General features: G+C 36.7%; 1 protein-coding gene across 1 annotated transcript in view; it reads left to right on the top strand.

Moving 5' to 3' along the window:
• Nucleotides 1-21,880, top strand: part of arid3c (AT rich interactive domain 3C (BRIGHT-like)) — a 108,938-nt gene that overhangs the window by 58,461 nt on the left and 28,597 nt on the right. The window contains exon 3 of the mRNA XM_066712036.1: nt 16,987-17,059. Coding sequence (XP_066568133.1) covers nt 16,987-17,059 — 73 coding nt within the window. The remainder of the gene's footprint in view (nt 1-16,986; nt 17,060-21,880) is intronic.

Genomic DNA, 21,880 nt, shown 5'->3' with positions numbered 1-21,880 from the left:
TGGGGTTTTAATCAAGGGCATGGTTCAAGAAAGCCACTTTTGGAGTATTAATGGTATCCATCTGTTGTATTGAACAGGTTTTTTTATGCTTTTCCTCCTTTAAAGTTAAATGTATTTTCTTCTTGTTTCGAAGTTATCTCCCTGATTGTACTTGTAAAGCAGCAGGACAAAAATGTGAGCCTTGCATTTTGCTGGTCCTATTTTTGAATCTTGAAGTCATGTTTATAGTTATTATGGAACTGCAGATTTAAAAGAAAACTGCTGTCTTCCTTTTCTTGTGTGTATTCAGGGGGGTCACATGTTTTGTGCAACTAATGAAAAAAGGTGGAATTTCCTGCAAATATTTTACATTCAGAAATAAATTAATGTGATTAGTATTATCATGCTTGTGTGAACATGACATTTGTTTTGTATTGATATAGAAAATGAGCAGCTATTAATGAAACCGATCATGCTGTGGGTAGTTTGTCCTCCCATGGGTACACTGCGCTGGCTAAAGAAACAATTTTCTGCTGTCAATTTTAATTTTCATCTGGACCACAATAACAGCACCATTTCTGTTTTTTGTCAGTAGTGACACACTGTAGAAACTGTCATCACAGAAACTTGAACACAAGTGACTGTTACTGTGCCAGAGGGCCCTTAGATTCCTATCCATAATGTAAGTGGAGGCCACTGAACACAAATAAATAGATAAATAATGTGAAAGCAATTCATTCAAGTAACCCCATGGTAGAAATACAGTGCATTAGGATGTTTGTGTGAAGAGTGATTCGGAAGGAAATTATTTGTTAGTCACTGGTGACTCTGTCGCAGTCTGGTTAGCAAGTGTTCTTCACTTTCTTGTACACAGACTGAATAACCTACTGTGCTAGGCTATTATGCATCATTATTTATTTTGTAATGTATCATTATTGTTTGGAATGGTCACAGTCCTGACATTACTCAATTAGAAATGTATTTATAAAATGGCAACTCATAATTATGATTTTTGTGGGTTTGTTTGTTTTAAATAAAGGAAAATATGGGTTTGCATTCAACACCTTTTTAGCATGTCGCAGGAATATGCCCTCGAAGTTGATTTATTGTGGTGACTTCAAGAATCTAACTGACTTCAAGAATTTTAATCTTTTCTGTCATTCTTCTAGAAACCATAGCAGGGAAACTTCAGTATTAGCCTGGATTATCAAGCAAACTAGTCTCAGGATAGAGCCATCCACTTACCACTCTCTAGCCCCACCCTGTCTGATAATACCTTTTAAAATGAGAGTCAATAGAAGACCCCCTTCCCTGTTAAATCCTGTCTGCAGATTCTGAGCTAAGAGCTGAATCAATAGTGCCTAGTAATTTTCTCCAGATTCAGAATGAAGAAATGTGTGTTTCTGTCCAATAAAACAGCAACAGCATGTCATACAGTAAAACTTGTGCTCTGGCCCCTTTGCCAGCAATGTGATATTCTTCTATCTCCTTTTAAACCAACTTTTTATTGTGAATTTAATTAATGGAAAAAAGATTCCTTACTAAATATGTTTTGTCTTGCACATTCATTTTTGCTTATGATGTCGGTATTGAACACCTACACTAGTTTTATTTTTGTATGTGCAATATTTTTTACGTGAGTATTACATCCACCAAATGATTAAGAAAAAGCAAGCATTTTCTGCCTTTTCATGTGAATGCTTGAAGGTTGAATTTTTTTTTGGTGTCTTGCAGAATAAATCCCTTGCCACCTAGGTACTAAGAAAGCCATTACTTGTTAATATAATCTTGTGACTGTCTTCTCAATTTGGAGTGCAATTATGATGTTTGTGCACACACTGGGCAGTCAACACAAAAGTCCCTGAGAGTTTTAATCACTCTGTACGATCCGAATACATGCATTTACAGTTGAGATTTTGTAATCATGGCAACAGGGAACAAAGACTTCCTTGTGCTTTTTATTCAATTTATTATGTGGTTTTGAAAAATCCCTAGGTGTATGTTTGGGGTATAATAACAGATATGTAATTATCAACAGAAGACAACAGTTTTAGACCTTAAAACTGTGACAGTTTCTCTTCATACACTGATAAAAAGATCCTACAAATTGAATGAAAAAGTAAGAGAAGGCTGTCTTAAATGCTGTGATCATATCTGACTGCACTTACCTTTCCTAACCATGCTTTAATTCCTGATTTCACTGGATGAATTTAAACTAAACTAGTTGTGTCAGCCTATATTTTCTAATAACATTAAGTATGATACAACAATAACAATAACAATAATAAGATAATAATAATATGACTTTTTATATATATATATATATATATATATATATATATAGTAATATTATTATCTTATTATATATTATCTTATATATATATTATAACTACTTTAAAATGAAAGTATAGGCTTTGCATGTTTAAATCTTCCCTACTGTATGACAGTGAATTTATTTCAAGTGAAAAACAAACAAAAACTTCCATCCTTTTTGGATTGCCCCAGCAAAAACTAAAATTACACAAGAACACCCAGCGCCTCTTTTGCCTTAGGAAAGGCAGAAGGTTATTTGACACTCCAATAAAATCAGGAAACAAGCTGTAATACTGAATTATTGATGGGACAGAGACATCAAGAAACTGCCTCTGAGCATAATATATAATTCATGAGACCTTCCCAACTGGTTGCTGATCATTTCTTTCCCTTTTCCATTCAATTGGAGTGCCATTGTTTTGGGAACTTTCCCTTCATAAGGTAGGACATAAGGTAGATAAGTAGCTTAATCATGTATTACAAGCAGCAGAGCGCACAAATAGAAAATCAGCTCGGTGTGATGCTTTACCGGGCATAGGGGAACATCACAGCAATCTCCGGTTTTTCCAAATGAAGTCAATTCCAGTTTATAAGGGACAGATGTGTCTAGTTGGAATGAGTATATCTATATGCTGTATGAAAAAGAGCTCCTTGGTTTTCTGTTTGGGTGTGTGGTACACGGGTAGACTGTGGACATATTTCCTGTGACATGTGGACCTTAGTAACTGACTAGTGTAAATAATTCTGTAGCCAGAAAACTGAGCACAAATTTCTTGTTTAACCCTTATTGGCAGTTCCAATTGTTGTGGCAGTTCTAAATGTTCACCCTCAGCAGCACAGAGCAGTGCAACGTCGAACTCGCATTAGGCAGGGCAGGTCATTAGTCCCGCTCGGCCTGTGGAACTGCAATCCCACGCACACATACATGAGCACACACTGGACTGATAGAACATTGTGGGTGCAAATCCATACAGTAACCACCCTGTACTAGAGCAATATGCCATGCTAGCGTGGCACATACGACAGCATGTGTGTATGGAGTTGGCACAGCCAGTCTGCTGCTCTGAAAAGAGAATTAAATCCCAGTGACGAAGCTGGTGACCTCATAGATACAAGCCTTTTGCAAACACACCCTTCCAAATACTATACCAGGTTAATGGAGTAATTTTTAATAATATTTGTCAGTTGTCATGATGGATATTTAAGGTTATAACTGATCTTAAATCAGAACTTAAACCTGTCTGCAAAAGGCAAATTCCCAACCTAATTCTTCACAGGGGCTTTCTGTTTCCGCGAAAGATCCTAGGCTGTTCTTAATGGACACATCAGGTACTGGGTGTGTTATTTACAACAGCAGGTAGGTTCATTTTGTTAATTTAATCCAAGCCCCTTTTTAAACAATCTGATGCTGTTTCTCTGACACACTCGATCAAGGTCCCGTTTTCCAGCTGTTGGTGATGTTGTTTTGTATCCTAATTATGTCTGATAACCAGTAACTGTGACGCACAAAGCGGCCTTTCAATCAAATAATACTGTTCTACTCATGTGCATATAGAAAATAGATGGACTTGTATAAAATACCTAATGCATACACTATCCTCCAGCTCCTGATAATAGTGTCACAGAGCGGAAGAATAAAGGTGAGATTTCTGAAACAGAGATGCCGACACCTCTTCATGTCACGTGATGTTCATCTGTGAATCTAGGATGACTGACCCTTTAATGACAAACACACAAACATGAACAAAGAAATCCAAAATATAAGCCTCTGGCAACAATACAGAGCCTTTTCATCACCTGCCATCTGGAGCAGAAAGCCTCCATGGAAAGAATTTGTCAATAAATATAAAATAAGATTCACCTGGTGGACACGGCCGATTTATCTCTCTTCTGGGGTCCTTTTAGTTGCTGCTGTTGCATAAATTAATGAAATAATATATCCCCATTATGAATTTTTGATGAATACAAGATGGAACTTCATTCATATGTGACAGTTCAGATAGTGAGCAAAAAATACTATTTAAATTTGACCCTAGATCTGAAACAGCCTTGTGTTCTTCTGTTTCATTCTCACATAAAATAGGAAAAAACAGCTTTCAATTATGGAATATCCATAAATCTATTAAATCTATAATATCTCTTTTCACTCCTAATGTACTCTGAATCTCTTTCTCTCTTGCTCAGGACTGGACTCCAGACAGGCGTTGCAATGTTTTCCACACCGCTCTGCTTGCACCACAGTGTGTTGTTGTGGCGTAGTGAATTGCTATACCAGATTTTATGGTGAGGGCCCGGGCCACCTCCAAATTGTGCCTTGCCACAAAAATGTGGGAGTGCAGCGCAGATGATCAAGGATAACAACTCCTGGCCTTGCACACAATCCTGACCTCAGCTGTGTAAAATGCCTGGGAGGACATGAGGCCACGCTGAGTATTGCTTAGGCCTCCTATTAAAGGATTTGTGAGCCAGTCATTGAGGCCATAGGTGGGCCTGCACCATATTGAATACTTTGTGCACAGCTGTCTTTTAGTTTTTGCCTGTCGTCTCCGTGCTTTTACTGATGTAGTGTATGTGGCTAAGTATGTTTTTAAATACAGTTTTGAAGTTTTAAGTTTATATGTGAGGCAGTTAATACAATGGAACTATATTGGTAATTTTCTTGACAAAGACAGTGGTAGGAGCTTTGAAAAAGAGGAAATTACATCAGTCTTGCTGAGTGGGGTGTGCTAATTTAGGTAATGCACATTACATAGTCCATTTACAGGACTGAAAGTCACTATGGCAAATGAGACATTGCATTTTAATTTTACTTTTAATTTACCTTGCCATGTTATTTACAGTTTGGGTGAAACCTAAAGGCAATTATTTACCCTCACAAAGACAGTATATCACATTTATGTATTTGTGTGCTGTTTTTAGGATGTGTGAATGTATAGCCACAATGAACATAAAATACTCAGTATATGTGAATTTAATTACAGTGATCATTTATATGTATGTATATAGTTAGATTGGTTAAGAAACAAGAGGCATCATTATCACAATCTCTAAATATATATATATATATATATATATATATATATATATATATATATATATATATATATATATATATACATGTAGAGATTGTGATAAAGATGCCTATTGCTTCTTACCATTTAGGTTTAATAATTAGAAGTATATGTCAGTAATATATCACAAAAAATATATATCACAAAAAACATTTCTGAGAAGACTGAAGACAAATCCAATATTGTAATAACCCTAATCCTATTTGTTATGTTCATGCAATTCTTGTGAGTTAATAAAGGATAAATAACTTGTAATTGCTTACTCGTGGCATGCAGAAATGCTTTGAATATGATTAAGACACATGAACTACTGAACTAAATGACCAACTCTGAGAGTAGTTCCAGTGTATTTACGTTATTTTTAATCAGATTAACCCACTCTCGTTTGATAGATAAAATTCAAATTAGCCGATCCATATCATGAATTTTGAATCATACTCTTGAAACGTCGGAAGATTAAGTAATGGATGCATTTTCTCTACCAACTCCTGTCATACATTGCTTATCGCCATTTGTCATAACACTGCAGTTACAGCACTCAGATGTCTTTTATTTGGTTTGACACAGACATGTTCAGGCTTGACATTTTTTAGAGCAACACATTAACTGCAGTTGGCTTAGAAGATTCTGTTCAGTCATAGTTTACAGACAATTTACAGAGCGCTTGGTTTATATGTAATGCAAAACATGTACCATATCATGGGAGAAGAAATCAGTCAAATACGATGTATGGAAAGGGAGAATGCTTGTTATTTAAAACTCAAAGGAAAATGCCCATCTTTTTTTCCTCTGAAGAGGAAAAATCTTCCTGGTCACTCAGTAGCTGTGAAATGTATAGCTTCTGAAGGTGTGAGAATGGCCCAGGTTATGCAACTATACCAACATTTGAGAAGAAAAGGAAGGTTTGCACAGTTTGTGTATTTAAAGTATTTTGTGTAGTAATGTAGTGTGTTTCAGTGGCATGCGTTTCTGAATTCTGTTAGACACCTTCTTATCATTTTAAAATAAGTCTCCTATTCTACTGTCTTTGTATGGGGATGAGTAGCACAGCTGCTCCTTCACAACGGCTCAGATGTCAGTGGGTTCTGTTTCTTATGCACTAGATAAACTTTATAGTCAACACACTGGGAAACATCAGTGACAACGGGCCAAGATTTATCCCTTCATTGTGTTTACTCTTCTCTTTTGTGCGTTTTAAACATTTAGTAAAATTATTCCCTCCTGTGAAGAATAGATGCATCAAAAATTTGCATAGTCAGTTCTCAGTTTTTTATTTTTCCATTCTCTTTAGATATAAGTGAAGAGCAGATTCCAACTATCCTCTCTACAGGCATTTTAAATTGTATCATTAGAACAAAGTTCACACTATAAAATGGCTCTGCGTGAATCTAATTTTAATAGAACTATCTAGTGTAATCTATCTGGTTATAATAAAGGTTTTGTTTAAGTTTGTAACGTAAGACAAAATAATACAATTTGCATGCGAATGAGCCTGTCTGTATCGGTTCCTAAGTATGCAATGCATTTATTTACATATTCAAATCACGTCTTATTAGGCTTCTTTTTAAAGTAGGTGAAAAAGCAGAAAGCTCAAATAAATATTTTGTGTGTGTGTGTGCTTGTGTGTGTGTGCATGCGTGTGTGTGTGTGTGTGCGTGTGTGTGTGTGTGTGAGTGTGCTTGTACATGCTGAGTGCTGTGGAGTAAAAAGAAAGCCTGGTGTTCATATTTTTACATCTCCCAGATCATGTACAGTACGATTCATGTTGGTTTGCAAATGGAGATGTCACTGGAATGCCTCTTTGCGCGGCAGCGGATAAATGATACATTTTACAGGAAACTTCAAGCCATAAATCCTGTTGTGTTTATTTGTTGAGTCATTTACACGACTGGCACTGGGGTTTTAGCAGCGCTGGTTATTTGGAGTGGTGAGAGTTCACCACAGGTCCAGTTTCCCGGCGTATTTTCCATCATGAAGTTCAGTCATTGGTCGTTTTTTATCAAAGCTATGACATATAGGGAAGCCAATGCATGGGTGAGGTGCTTAACTGTCTTTATGCCACAGGGCAACCCAGTGCTAAATATATGTGTTAATGGAATATTTATCGGAAATGTGTGGTAATAGCAATAATAATTATATGAACATTTTTAACTAGAAAATCCTTAAAGATTGCTTTAGAGGGCACTCCATGTTATCCTTCTAGTTGTGTCCCAGTCTTCCTGAGAATATAAACACTTTTCTTTTTGAAAACCTTGGTGTACTATAGCAAATATGCCTAACAATTATTGATCAGGGCCTATCATGGTATTCCCAGTAAAACCACTGTAGAACAAATAGCAAACACAATGGCAGAACCACAGTAAAAGCATGGTAAAAGGGCAATTCCCAATGTAAAACTTGCATAAGGCTATGAAAATGTTTTGTTTACCAACTTTGAAAGCCAAATTAAATAAAAGTAATTAACTGATGCAGAAAAAATATATCAGTTGACATTTAGATGAGAAAATAAAGAAATTTCCATGCATGCAAAACACTTCAAATACTTGCAGGGAAGTCTTCTGCCCTAATTGTGTGTAACATGGAAATCAACCTAAACCTGCAAGAGGACACCAGACATCATTCTTCTAATTATTTTACTTTGAATGTAAATCTGTATTTGTGTGTTATGATGGTTCTAATGGACATATATTCTGTGTGACCCCTCCTGTTACTTTAAGAGAGGTGATAAAGACCTTAAAATAAAACACATTCATGTTCAGGGTAAACACGTTCACAGCATAACTTTGTAACTTCAAATACTGGAGCAAAATAAGTGCGTTGCAACTAAGATGACAGAACAGACTTAAATGAAATCATATTTCATCCTTAACAGATGTAGAATCCTGGAAAAAAAACTTCTACAAAGAAGACATCAAGAGGAATCTATGCAATTTTCGCAGAGAGAAAATACATTTATGTGACATCCTGGCCAATTTGTTTTTGCTGAAGCTCAGGATTTGTGTTGTGGTTTGAGTCAATTTTTTGATGAATTACAGTAATATCTATTTGTATTCTTGTATCTATTTGCTAAGCTTGAATCTGCACACAAAGAACATCTGCTTTTGTGAAATATCGCAGTGGGTACCAGATTCCACACTCTGCACAGAGATGAGCCGGGCAATACCTTTCCATTGTCTGAGCAGGGGAGGCAATTTTTGAAGGTGGAGAACAGTGGTGTGGGGGGCAAAGTAAAACACCCACAAAGCAAATCACTGATGTTTGACTTAACAACTGAACTGGTACTCCTCTAGGGCCGTAGCAGTAAAATAACACTTAGCTCTGCCAATATGCGGTCAACTCACTGTCACTTAATCCAGCCTATCAGCTCAAGTACCAAGCAAATCCCATTACTGGAAGCGCTCCATCAGGAGAGACAAAGATCGCTGCTTCATATTAACTTACACATCTCATTATGTCAGCTCCCTTGTACGAGCTGCATGCAGGGGAATTGAGTGGTGGCACTTAGCCAGTTGGATCTGTGCCAGTTAAACCCGGCGCAGTGTTCTCTAATTAACTCCTCTTCCCACTCGCTCACACTCGCCTCCTCTAGCACACTCAAATCCACCAAGGCAGCCTCTGAGGACGTCTCGGCAAGCCTACTCTGATAATACCACACACATTGCTTAATCAGCGGCCGGAGTGAGGTTTGATTAATTCTCCTGTCAATTTTTTTGTACTACTGATGGCCGTGTGTCAGCTGTGCTGCGCCGCTCTGCTCTTGGGATCGTTCTCAGCACTATTGAGTTGCTGTGGTCATCATCCCAGACTCTTATTTAAAGTTGAATGCTCAACACAAGCTCTTTTTTTTTTAAATATACTGATATGAAGAGCACTTTGTTAAGAGCACAATGATTAAACAAACACACTTGCAGTGCATATACATACACACACACACGAACATGCATGCAGTGTGCACACACGCACACACACGCACACACACACACACACACACACATGCAGTGTACCCAAGGAAAACAAGAGTCTTATAGACTGAGTTAGTGGAAAGCCAAAAAGGAAAGGGCAGTCACACAATGGTTTTGAAAATTAATTTTTGAGGACATTAAGAAACTCAACACTGATTGAAGGATAGATTGTGTGTTCTTATGGTAGAACAATGTTTATTTAATGTATTTTAAGCTATTTAATCAAGAAGGCATACAACTTCAGGTTGGAGGTGTCATCTTTAGGCAGATTTATGCAAATGATCTGGCAAAATCATGGACCACAAACAGCTTACAGTACTGATCAAGCCACAAGGGGACAAAAAGAAATACTGCATATTGAAAAGCAGGGACATGAATACCAGACTATGGGTGCCATGGACGTGCCATTTGATTTTATGATCAGGTCTGTAGTGCCTGCAAATCCAACAGTGAAAAAAAAATACAAAAAGGACTCGCACACAGAGGAAAGGAGGGTTTAATTGCTCTGCTCTCTAGGTTTGAGCAGCCTTAGGTTCAGATGTGTACAGGCAATGAAGAGGGGAGCACACTCAAGGTCACACAGTCAGTGACTGATTGAAAAGGCAGATTTCCCAAGTTCAATGTCAACAGTTGGTCCCCCTGTGGCCACTCTGCTCATAATATGATGTGAAGAGGATCTTCCCCTGAGTGCCCAAAGATATAAAACAGTTCGAAGTCATATCCCAGCTTACCTCTCTATTCTAACCTTTCAATTACGTGTTGCTCAGATATGAGTGGGAGTGATAACCTTCACATGTTTCTTTGTTGTTTAGTTTTGTTTTTTAGCTTTTCAGGGTGTGTCAGTTCAACAGAATTTCCTCCACGTGGCAATCATCAAAGACTTCTAGTGACATGTAGTCTTGAAAATGTCAAAATGTCAGGATCATTCATGTGTGTCAAGTATGTTGTATGGTAGCTTTTTATCTACACAACCTGACCTTGTGCATTTTAAATATGATTAATAGGATAATGTGCCTTTGAAGTGTGGGGGGGAAACTGGTTCCTTGTATACGGAAACAACATAGAACTGAGGAGAGGTAAATTATAGATAATAATAGTGGTGATACTGAAAGCTCATTGGCAAGTAGGGTATCAGGAAATATGCAGCCCAGAAATCAGAAAGCCTTTAAATCTGTATTGCTCTGAGCACCTTTCTTTGTGAATGTAGCACATGCAGCTGGACAACCAGCTAAGCGTTAATAACTTTGGCATATTTTCGACTGTAAAATTAAGACTCTTTTTTAATTATTTTTTAAATTAAGCACCAATTACTGCACGTAATTATTAAAATAAAGTAACATCAAACAATAAGCAGTCTATGTATGAAGCTATTCACTGTGGTTTCACTGTTCCTGGTGCTGCTGGGATTTGCCTAAATTGTTTATTATTAAAGTGTAATTAGTGTATAATAAGTAGTTTTATTACTATTGGTTGTAATAACAGTATTAGTAATAGTAGTTGCTGTATTATTAGCTGTAGCAGTAGTAGTAGTAGTTGTAATGGTAGCAGTAGCTGTATTAACAAAGCAATAGTGTTGCTGTTTTCATGTACTTTTCTGTGAAACCACAATTAAAAAGTTATATCAGCTACAAAATCAACACATAACAACCCCAATGCCAGTCTTGCTCCAGTGTGGGTTCAGTAAGTAAAAATCTAAAAAATGAAGTATGATCAGGGACTATAGAGAGCGCCCTCTGCTGAATGCTGCCTGTGGTAGACCCAGAGTTGTCTCTCCTGGCAGGATTACAACAATGTCTCCGATGCTATCTCAGTCTTCAACCACAATGTGTGTTAACTGCTTACCATCATAGGAGTTGTTACAATTTACTTAGCATTAAACATGCTGTATCTAAATCCCATTTTTCTGGATGCCAGGCAGAGTAAGCAGTCTGTGTGTGAATATAATAAAGAATGTAGCACAGAATTAAGCTGTTTTACTCTGCAGGTGCAGTGATTACTGGAAGGAAGATTTTATGAAGCACAGAGATGTCTAGGTTTAAGTTCCTCGACTGCACTGACCCTAGTATAGGCTGCAGTTTCAGGATTTCAGAACTACTACCTCCAGTTGTTTTTATATGACTGATATTTTCGGGGAATATCTCCTGTTTCCCTCCCTGCACCTGTGTATTGTGGTCCTAAATAGAGCATAGTACAACAAACAAACACTAAACTAGATTGCATTACTTTTCTTCTGAGCTGCTGTTTTAATCTAAAAGCATTTCCAGTTCAATTGTACTCTGTCCTTGATTTTCTTCTTTTTGTGACTTAATTTCTACAAAAACATTACTTTTTTTTTTTTCTAACTTAGTTTGGTAACAATCATTAGAGGTCCTTGGTGTTAATTTAGACATTCATTGTTTTCTTATTGTTTGAGTCAGAAGAAAATAAATACAATTTCCTGGAAGTCATAAGCTTATGTTTAACTCCAAAAGCTAAGCAAGAATCTTTCAATGGGTTAAGGTAAGTGTTTAAGTATTGACTCAGGAATCACATAGTGGTGGCAAAATTTGAATCATTTTATCATTTAGTTTATAGATTTTTTTGTGTTTATCACATTTCTTAATGTTTTTTGTTTTTGTTGTTGTTGCTTTTTTGGCAGTATCCTACAGACATAATACATATTTCAGGTATAAATATTTAGTCAAACTAGTGGTTAGTGGGGTGTAAAGTATTGTGACTGACATACCTGCTAAAAACATGACCCACATTGTTTCCATCAGCGTCGCAGGCCACCTGGGGCGTTTTCAGGGGAGTGATACTCAGGTGTGATTAATCACTTCCTGTCCCTCTCATGCTGTAGTGATACCGACCATTGATTACATTTTTACCTAGATTGCATAATAATCTTAACTAAATTTAGATGTAATGACTGTGAGTGGAAGAATTTCAGATGGGAATTAACAGAATGAATAGGGGGAAGGGGGGGTTAGGAATTTAAGTTATTTAATTAATTTCACTTACATACCCCCCACACACGCACACACGCACAACACAACCCCTCATTCACCTTTACTCAAAATCAAGCTGAGCTTGAAAATCAAGTTAAACACCACCAAACCCATCAGGGACATTTTTACACAATACTTATTGTCAAGATAGATTAAAGAACAGACTATTTGCTAATGTTTTCAATGTTTTCAGTTCATTATGAATACCTGGCAAGGGCTAGACAATAGGCTTGCTTTCCCAAGGCTCCTGCCTTTAAGATATATGTGCTTCAAATGTCAGACATGGGCCATACATTGCATTCTTTACATTTAACAATAATAAACGACAGAGAATGGAAATTGTAGAGATCTTAAAAGCTAAGGATTTAGGATCAGAGGCCATTATATTTACTGTAACTAACTATTGTATCTCTTTACTGTGTGGTTGTGAACCTAGGCTGTGAATGTATTCTTCAAAACACACATATTACTCTGATAAAGTATTATACCTGCCAGAAAAGATGTGGTGGGAAGAACAGCATTACAACCCCCGTACTGAACAACTAATTTCATTCTGACTATTAAGCTGGGACTTGGACCAAATCACAACTTCGGCCCGCTAAACCTAGCGTGAATTTAAAAATACAGTGCTGGCCAGCAGGCTGCCATTAGGTAGAAGGAATAAAGTCCTGTCAGACAATAGTATTGGATCTGACCTGGATTAGGGGAAAATCTCTCCCAGCCAAAGTGGGGTTTATAAGTATTGATGTCATTGTAATCTAAAATGTATTTTCTACTTTCTATAGTGGCTCAGTCCTCATTATGCCTGGCAAAATCTGTGTTTTGCCCCTGGCAGTTTGCAGAGTGACAAGCAAAGGGCTTAAGACCACTTACAAACCATAGGGAGTGTAGTTTCTGGGCCTGTTCATGAACATGGTATTGAGACTTTGATTGTTTAATATTATTTTATTTATTTGATTAGTGATTATAAGATCATACAGTGTACCCCTTAATATAGTCTCTGATTCTGCATTGCATACAATGTGTACACTTTTGTATTATGTGCTCAAAGTCTGCAACCTTCATCAATGATTTATTTTTGACTGTTTTACTTCTGAGAAAAGATTATCAACCAAATAATAAAACATAAAAATTACAATTAAAGTATCATATATCTGCCTGCCTTTGAGCAACATGGAGTCACACAGGAGTGTTTAATTTTAATTGAAAAAGGGAATTGTGATGTGTGTAAAAACTGGCAAGATTTTTTTAATGAATTGCAGTCAATGCAACTAGCACTGCATACTGCGCCCAGTGTGATGATTTACTCTCATCAGGACTCATTCAGTATAACTCAGATCAGCTGTGATGTAAATCTCTGTATTCTATAAATATATTATATTATGGATATGTTTATCTGATCCGCCTGGTGTTTCACATAAAATAATACCTTCGTATCTCCGCCTTTTGAAATCATTTAAATTAAGCTAAAATGTTATCTTCAGTTACAAAGAGTCACAAAGATTCCTGATTATTTCCTGAGATGTGCTGTTGTTTTTAATCCTGCTGATTGTGAATACTGCAAATGCATTTTCTTTCCGACTTTTGAAAGTGTCCTTTCTAAAGCTTTCTTGGTATCGACCTGCTTCGGTTCGCAAAGATTGATGGCAGCTAATATACTCCTAAATGTTCAGTTATTATCTCTGGGGCCTCATTTCTTATGCCCTGCAGTTTCCAAAGGTCATCCCCTTTTTTCCTGTATTGATCAGAAGGCCTGTTTACATGGTTGGTGACTTATTGGAACTGAGCTTTGAGTAACATATTTCCATCAAAGAGCTAACTTCTCAGGCAGCAGTAGAAGCCCCTTGTAAAAGGCGCAGTGACTCTGTGTCAGAGCGCATTTGTGTCTCTTTGGGAATGGGATAACTACATATGAAAAGGGGATACCTCAGTAAGGATGTTACTGTGTATCAGAAGAAAGTATATTGGTTTAAATTGAGTGTCAATATGCATTATATACATTAAAGAACAATGACCCAGTTCTATAGCCGGAAGTATACTGGAATATATATACTGGGTGCTTATTAATACAATCATGAATCATTAATTGCAATGAGAGTAATTGGTTTTGGAAAACACACTTTTCTATTGAATTAATATTACCTCTCAAGACAAATCGGAATTACTCCATTGTTTAGTATTTTGTATTTGTATACGATTTGCTATAACCGATTTTCTTTCACCAAATGTTTTAGCAGCTTTTTTAAATGTTGAAATTATTCAGTTCAATTATGTATGTAATGTTGGTCCTTTGAAGTGAGGAAATTGAATTTGGAACGTAATACCAAGTTTGTTTTTAATATTTGTCAAATGTTTGAGCAAAGAAATGTACCACAAAAAAACATATTGCAATATTACCATAGCTAATGATCAGTATTGAGTTTATACTTGGCTCAGAGAGAGTGTTGCACTATTCACCCTTTGTCAGGCATGGAAAATTGTGGTTTCTGCTGAAGGTTGTGTCATAAATGTTTCCTGTCTTGTTTTCATGAAACTGATTCAACTAGCCAACAAACTGTTGACACTGCTATCATCTGTACCCTGATAGACACTGCGGGCCAGCGGATTTGAAATTGTTGCTTCATATTTCAAGTCATTGTTTTTGAAATACAGCGAATGATTAATGCAACAATTAGTAAACACTTATATTGATTGTATGCAGTAAACCATTGTGGCATTCATCATTTATCCACATTGTTCTGTCTTTTTCAATTCTTTCTACTTTAAAGGACAGGAAATGGAATGGAATCAGTCCCTTCCCCAGGGATGTAACAGTATGCTTTATCCACACTAGCATTATCATATTAGCTGGCCTATGAGTCATGCTCTAATTGTTAGGTTTCTAAAAGAACTAAGTAAATAAATCTGATGAAATGTGAACACACAATTTTTCTTATTGTATTATTACAGCCCACTCGGTGCCTGAAAAAATGTGTTCCAAAAATGACAGAACAATTACAGGGCCGATTGGGAGGTTATTTTCCCACAATTGTGATGTCACACTGAACTCAGGTTGGAGAGCACTATGAAATAGAGAATTTAAGGAACAGTTCCATTTAGGCTGTATTAGTAAAATAATGTGTCCTTTTCTGGTTGTGTGAGAGAGTTGAGATTTTAACAAACTTTATTTTTCCAAAACAAAAGGTACTACCACCAAATGTTCAGCACATAAAACAAATATTAAATACATAAAAAACACCTTTACACCTACTGTACATCAATTAAAACCGACAATAAAACAAAACACCACAAAAAACTCAGAACACCAGCAGGTTATTAGAATCAATGGAGCAAAAAAGCCCCCCAACCACCCAGACCGTTAAAAAAGTGTCCACATCTTTGTTAAGAGAATAAAAGGTAAAATCCAGCTGTATCCTAGAGCGCACATGAGTCCTGAGCACATCCACTGCACTCTGTATCCCTACTCCTGCAATCTGGCTGTTCCTGCTTTTGAGGATCACCAGTTTCGCTTGCCCCAGCAGAAAGTTAGCCAGCTGACACTTGTGTCTGTGAGAGAGAGAAAGAGAGAGATCGTCCTTTCAATATAAATTTCATAAAATCACGCTGTAAGATATGAAACATGGAAATGTTTTAACAAATTTTAAAACAATTAAAAATGTTTTATATAGATGTATTGAACAACTGGTGTTGAAAATATGTAATACATTCAAATTTTCTTTTGCACACAGACGAGTATAAGCAGGAATTTAAGCATTTTAAATTGAAAACATTGGAAACTAACTGTGGAGTTGTATTTGTTTTAAATATATGATATACATGCAAAGATAGATAAATAGGAAGACAGACAGACCAACAGACAGCTAATATGTACCGCACACTAGCCTGTGCCATCCGAACAACATTGACTCTATCGGTCACCATTGAAGAAGTGCAGTTAAGTCTGTGTTTTTATTTTATTGTCAAGTGAGGACTGAAGGAGGAAATTAATTTTATTGATTTAATAAAAAAGCTAGTGGTGAGTTAACAAAAGTGGTAAAAGGAACAAAATGTATGTATTTTCAGATTTAATTTCAGAGGAAACTACATGCACTTGTGCTAAGAATGTCCATTTCTAATGAGCCATTCTAGAAGAATATAAATTATATGACATCAAGATCAAGGGTGACTTAGTACGCAATACATGGATCACTGAATCTGAAGGCATTGTAAGTCGTGTTTAGCAGTATTGAAGTTACAGTGTTTCGGCATATAAATGTGAAATAAGAGCTGTGACATGCAGAGATCTGGCAATTAATCATACAAAAGCATAGATAAATTGCTATGTAGAACACAAGAGTGCAGTTTGTCCAGTGATCAGTGAGATCGGGCTGTCTGGGGGGAAGTGCTGCTCTCTGAGGATCCCAACGAAAAATATCAAATAATTTGTTGTGTATGTGTTGTTAAAATGTAATTAATTTAGTTCCATTCCATTTGAAAATAAAAACAATAATAACTATAATAACCCAAAAATTATTAGAGCAGTGACAAGCTGGTTTGTACAGTTCTCTCATTTGTGCAGATATCCACATGTTTTGTTCCACTGACACCTTTTCTGTTTTAGTTTTGTGTGTTAAATAAGTGAATCCTGTGAACCTTCTTGAGTCCTCGACTAACACAATCTCCTCTTCCTTTCAGCTGTACGAGTTGGATGATGATGAGAAACGGAAGGAGTTCCTGGATGATCTCTTCAGTTTCATGCAGAAAAGAGGTGAGTGTCTCTCGCATACGGACAGGTCGCAGTTTTCTGCTGCTATTCCTGAAGAGACACACCAGTAAAGTTGCGAGTGTGAGGTAATATTTTCATAATCACACTACTGAGGGTGTTGTGTCTACGTGCGGTGGCACTATTGCATTTGACGAGCTGCAGGAGCTGTGCAGTGAATGTGCGTAATGGTTGACACGGTGATGGAGCTGCACAGTAAAGTGCTGGCGCTGTGATGGGGTGTGCAGTGCTGTCAGTGCAGTCCTCATCTCACGGTGATATCAAACTCGTCCTGATTCCAAAATTGACGCATCACGTCGTACGACTATTACAGACTCAGTGTGCAAGGTGACATAGGGATGCACAGACTAGTTTTCTTCCCTTTCCCACATGTAGATATCGGCTTAAGGCCTTGAGACGGGACTAAAATACTTTTGCTGCAGTGTCTTGTGCATTTCAGCCTTCAGTTGCTCCAGCCTGTTTGTACCAATCCACATGCAGAAGATTTTGACAGGAACACTTTCAAATGATAGAGTTCTATATAAGGCAGCAATTTGTGTTTAACTAAAGTTGTTAACTAAAGAAGAATTTGGCAGCTCAAAATTACATTATTGATTTTTTGGTTTTGTTTTAGTTTTTTTTTTATAAGTCCTCAATTTAAAATAGTACACAAAGACCAATAAATAGATACAGTGAGTGTGGTGTTCCAGGGCTGTGCCTCTTTAAAAACACTGATTTTGAAAACATAGCCAAAGCATTTAATAGATCTAGTGCTGCCACTTAGCAGTGGGGTGAGTGAGTTTATGTTTTGTTTTTTAAAGCCCCTGGATGGCCCCTGTGATATCCCTTGCTCTGTTTCCTTCAGAAAGCTTTTCCTTGTTGTTTAATGCAAGGGGGTTTGGTTGCATGGTGGCAAAGCTTCTCCTGATGCTATCTTAAAGCAGATCTGGTGTTTGTTTTGTAATTGCTTCTGGGTTCTGTGAAAACAGCTTTGGAGGACAGGCCTCAGATCAGAGAGGAAGGGCACATCCTGGAATTATGTTTCCCTGGCAAAATGTAATCAATTTTCAGCTTTATTGAGCACTGGGCAGGATAATCTATGCATTTCCCACAGAAAGATGCCTTTTGTGTGAAACATGGCTGCTTGTTGGGGTGGTGGTGGTGGAGCAGATCAGAGTCCTTGCATAATATGAGGAAATGTTTTTGCATGCCTGTAAAACACAGCAAACAATGATGATGCTATTTTAAGAACACAGAACTTGCGTGAAAAAGCTCTGTATGTTCTTGTCATGTTTTTATATATAAACATGATATATTCAAATACAAGGACTGGATCTCACTGCTTCATTTCAGTGACTTTTATCACCATATTAGTACAAAAGTAAAAGTGTTGGTTCACAGGACATGTATGCATGATAAGTCTTGAGTGAACATTTATTTTAAAAATATATATCACTCATATGCTTTCTTATTCAGTCACCTAAAAGGTTTGATCGGTATAGACTAAAGAGATTTGATGTTTATTTTTATATACAACAGTAATTTAAGTTTCGGAAGTGGTTTGAGTTTTTGGTCACAATTTTGAACTATGGGAATGCCTGCAGATTAGGCACCATCACAATCACTGTGGCTGAATCCGGGCACAGTCAACTAAGATTGTGTATCGCTGTAGGGATGGCATGCAGTCAGTCGAGTCTAAAATACATAAGGTGCAAACTGAAAGGCTACGATAAGGCTAAACATTCAGAACATGAGAAATACAAATATTTCCATAATAAATCATGATAAAACTTGATCAGGATCATTATTGGTAGTAGCTGTAGTAAGCTTTAAGTTTGAAAAGAACAATGTCTGGCAATTCTGACTGAATCATTCAATCATGCTCTTGATAAAATAAACAAACAGACAATTGCAAGTATTATTTAAATTGTATCTTTCAGACAGATGTTTTTAAAGTCCCTAGCAATAACCATATAATACAGCATATTGAAGCATTTGCAGAACTTCAGTGGCCATAACGTACAAACTGTTACTATTCCTATATATTTAATTTAATCTATTAGCCTACGCTAGTCCAGGCATGTATAATACTCTGTATAGATCCATTCCTGGCAGGATCCTAAAGCTATTTAGATGGAGTCAATTTAATCAGATGGCTCTGTACAAAATTTGGTTGATATATTTAATCAGCGATGGCAGAAATTACATATTATTCAGTGTTTCTTGAAAACATCACCTCATAATTATTGCTGATATTCTGACAGTGGCACGCAGCATCCACCCACAAGTCATATGCTACCAATAATTGCAGCGGTCAGGTTTATGGTTTCCGAGCGAATGCCTTTGCATTCCTCATAGCACTCGCTTTCAAAATTGTGATTTATAGGCAGCTGAAATCAGGCAGGTATGAAGGGAGACATTTGATTGTCTCCTGAAAAGGCTGTCTGGCAAGTACGTCTCATAAAATTATTGATGACAGGAATTAGGTGCTGCCTTATTTCCAGTAGCCATGTTGTTGTTTCATTATCACTAATGTAGCTGAAATAGTTGCTGAACGTGAGTCAGTCCTAGGTGGTGTTACAATTATTACAATAACAGTTACACAAGAGTTCACATATTACTACCTATTGCACCGTGACTGGGAATAGATTTGATGAATGCACCAATATTTTATTTAATGTTTCACAATCTGACATTTAATCCCATTTAAATGTTTTCATTAATAAAACTGACTTTCAGGGGAGTTTGAAAGGGGGGCCCTGTTTCTACAGTCATGTCCACAAACTTGTTTTCTTTTTTTAATGATAAGAACGCTACAGATATCAAGTATTGTAGTTATACAAAAAAAATTTAAAATCATGATATATATTTAGTTGAATAGTTGTTCAGTTTTCAAAATATCTGTGTAAAATATTTGCCAAAAAACAGTTACTTACTCTAGCTACAAATTGATGTTTGGATTTATTTATTAGCTTAATTAAAGTGTTGAATGTTGATATAGGCCAGGCATTTGATTTGGCATTATCATTATTAAGATTTATTTAATGTCATTATTTTTTTATCTTTTATGGGTTTTGCCTTGTAAGAATGCTAATGAGACAATATTCTGCACACACAGGACTCCACAACGAACACATCATTTGAATTCTGCTAAATCCGTACTTGCGAAAACACGTAGCTTTGGCCTGTGGCCCTTCTTTTTCCTCAAACATTTCAAACATAGCAAAACCGTTCTCTGAGGGGTTGTAAACACCTTCACAACTTCCCTCCTGTCTACTTTTTAGCCTTTTTATTTGTGGATTGTTACCAATTGAAAAATCACCTAAAGTCAAGTACAGTGTGTGAGATTGTTTCTAAGCTATTTGGCATTTCAAATCACCTAGCGATAGTATAGTTTTACCCTTTGCCTTCCCTGAGCAAAAGATAAATGGAGGCGGTTCATTTTGGCTTATTCTTACACTGTTTTGACTTACATGTGCTGTGTCTTTTTGTTTGTTTGTCTGTTTGTCTTTTTACCAGTTAAAGCTGTTCATGGAAAAGATCGGTTAGTTAAATAATATGCAGTGGAGCATCTTCCCTTTCCTGGTAACATTTTCCTAAGAAAACCTTATGTAAGTTTATAATTTAGGCCTACTTATTATGGCTTCAAACTATTTGTTATTTGCATTTGCGGCTTTTTAGTGGCGCAATATATAGTCTCCCTTACATAAAAAATGAGTGGTACTGTTCTCTCTGTTTAATGGTTAGGCTTTCTTTGATGTTAACAGAAGGTCTTGTAATGCTTAACACGTCTTGTATGAAGTATTATTAAGAGTATCTTGTAGCCTTTTTAATGTGGATAAAGAATACAGTCTTAAGCATTTTCCTTTGGTCTGTAGTGAGGGTATAATCCATGTTGTAATACAAAGTGCTCCTTTATATGTGCTAAAAGCCAAAAAGCATAACAAAGCTATCCTTTCTCCATTGGAACGAATTGACAAAGACACAGCCTGCGACAGCGAGAAGGGAAGTCATAAATGTAACTCAAAGACAGTAGTTGGGTTGATTAATTATCGTCTGCTGTTCCCTGGGTCAATATGACAGTTCCTGTTGCTTCTGTCACAAGAGAGTGTGTGTAATAAGCTTCTGGAATAAAATGTGGCAGCTGCTGTTCTTCCCAAACATTTTCTGATATATGATTCTGAGTCTGATATATGACGTACCAACTCTCTAGGTCCCTGTAATATCAGTGCAGCAGGTATAAGTATTTAATTAGAGCATGCTTTATCTATGTATGTTTGTTTTGTTGTTGTTGTTTTTATGGGGATGAGACATAAACGATTTGTGTTGGACAAGGACTCCTTCCTTGTTTATCTTTGATTGTACATGTTACTGTCATACTGGTGTGTAAAAGCTATATTTTATCACCTCATTCATACAAGCTATATAATGCAATTAATAATGTATCTGTAATTATCCAAGGTTACCATATTCATTATTACATGTCTTGTGACCGTGTCTATCAGAGCTGTATCCCTTTGATCTTATTGGCTTATTAGAACATTTAGCCACCACTAAACCATACATAATGCTGCATGCTGCATGCCACTAGGGGAAATAGTAAGGCAAACTTATCAAAAGGGGGGAAGATAACAGTTATAAAACGTTAAATTGACAGATATAAAGGGTGTAACAGCAAAATCATCACCTTGGATATCAAGACATACAAAAGTTGTCGGCCGAAGGAAGCACTGTCATTTCTGCGAAGGACACTCTTCTTTAACAGCCTGTTATGCTCTGACCAACAAGATGCATATAACAAATAGCTGATATAATGTTACAGCTACA

The sequence above is a fragment of the Amia ocellicauda genome, chromosome 8 (genome assembly GCF_036373705.1).
Source record: "Amia ocellicauda isolate fAmiCal2 chromosome 8, fAmiCal2.hap1, whole genome shotgun sequence".
In the NCBI taxonomy this organism is placed as follows: domain Eukaryota; kingdom Metazoa; phylum Chordata; class Actinopteri; order Amiiformes; family Amiidae; genus Amia; species Amia ocellicauda.
The sequence above is the reverse complement of the archived record's forward strand: the minus strand, read 5'-3'. Positions and strand labels throughout refer to the sequence as shown.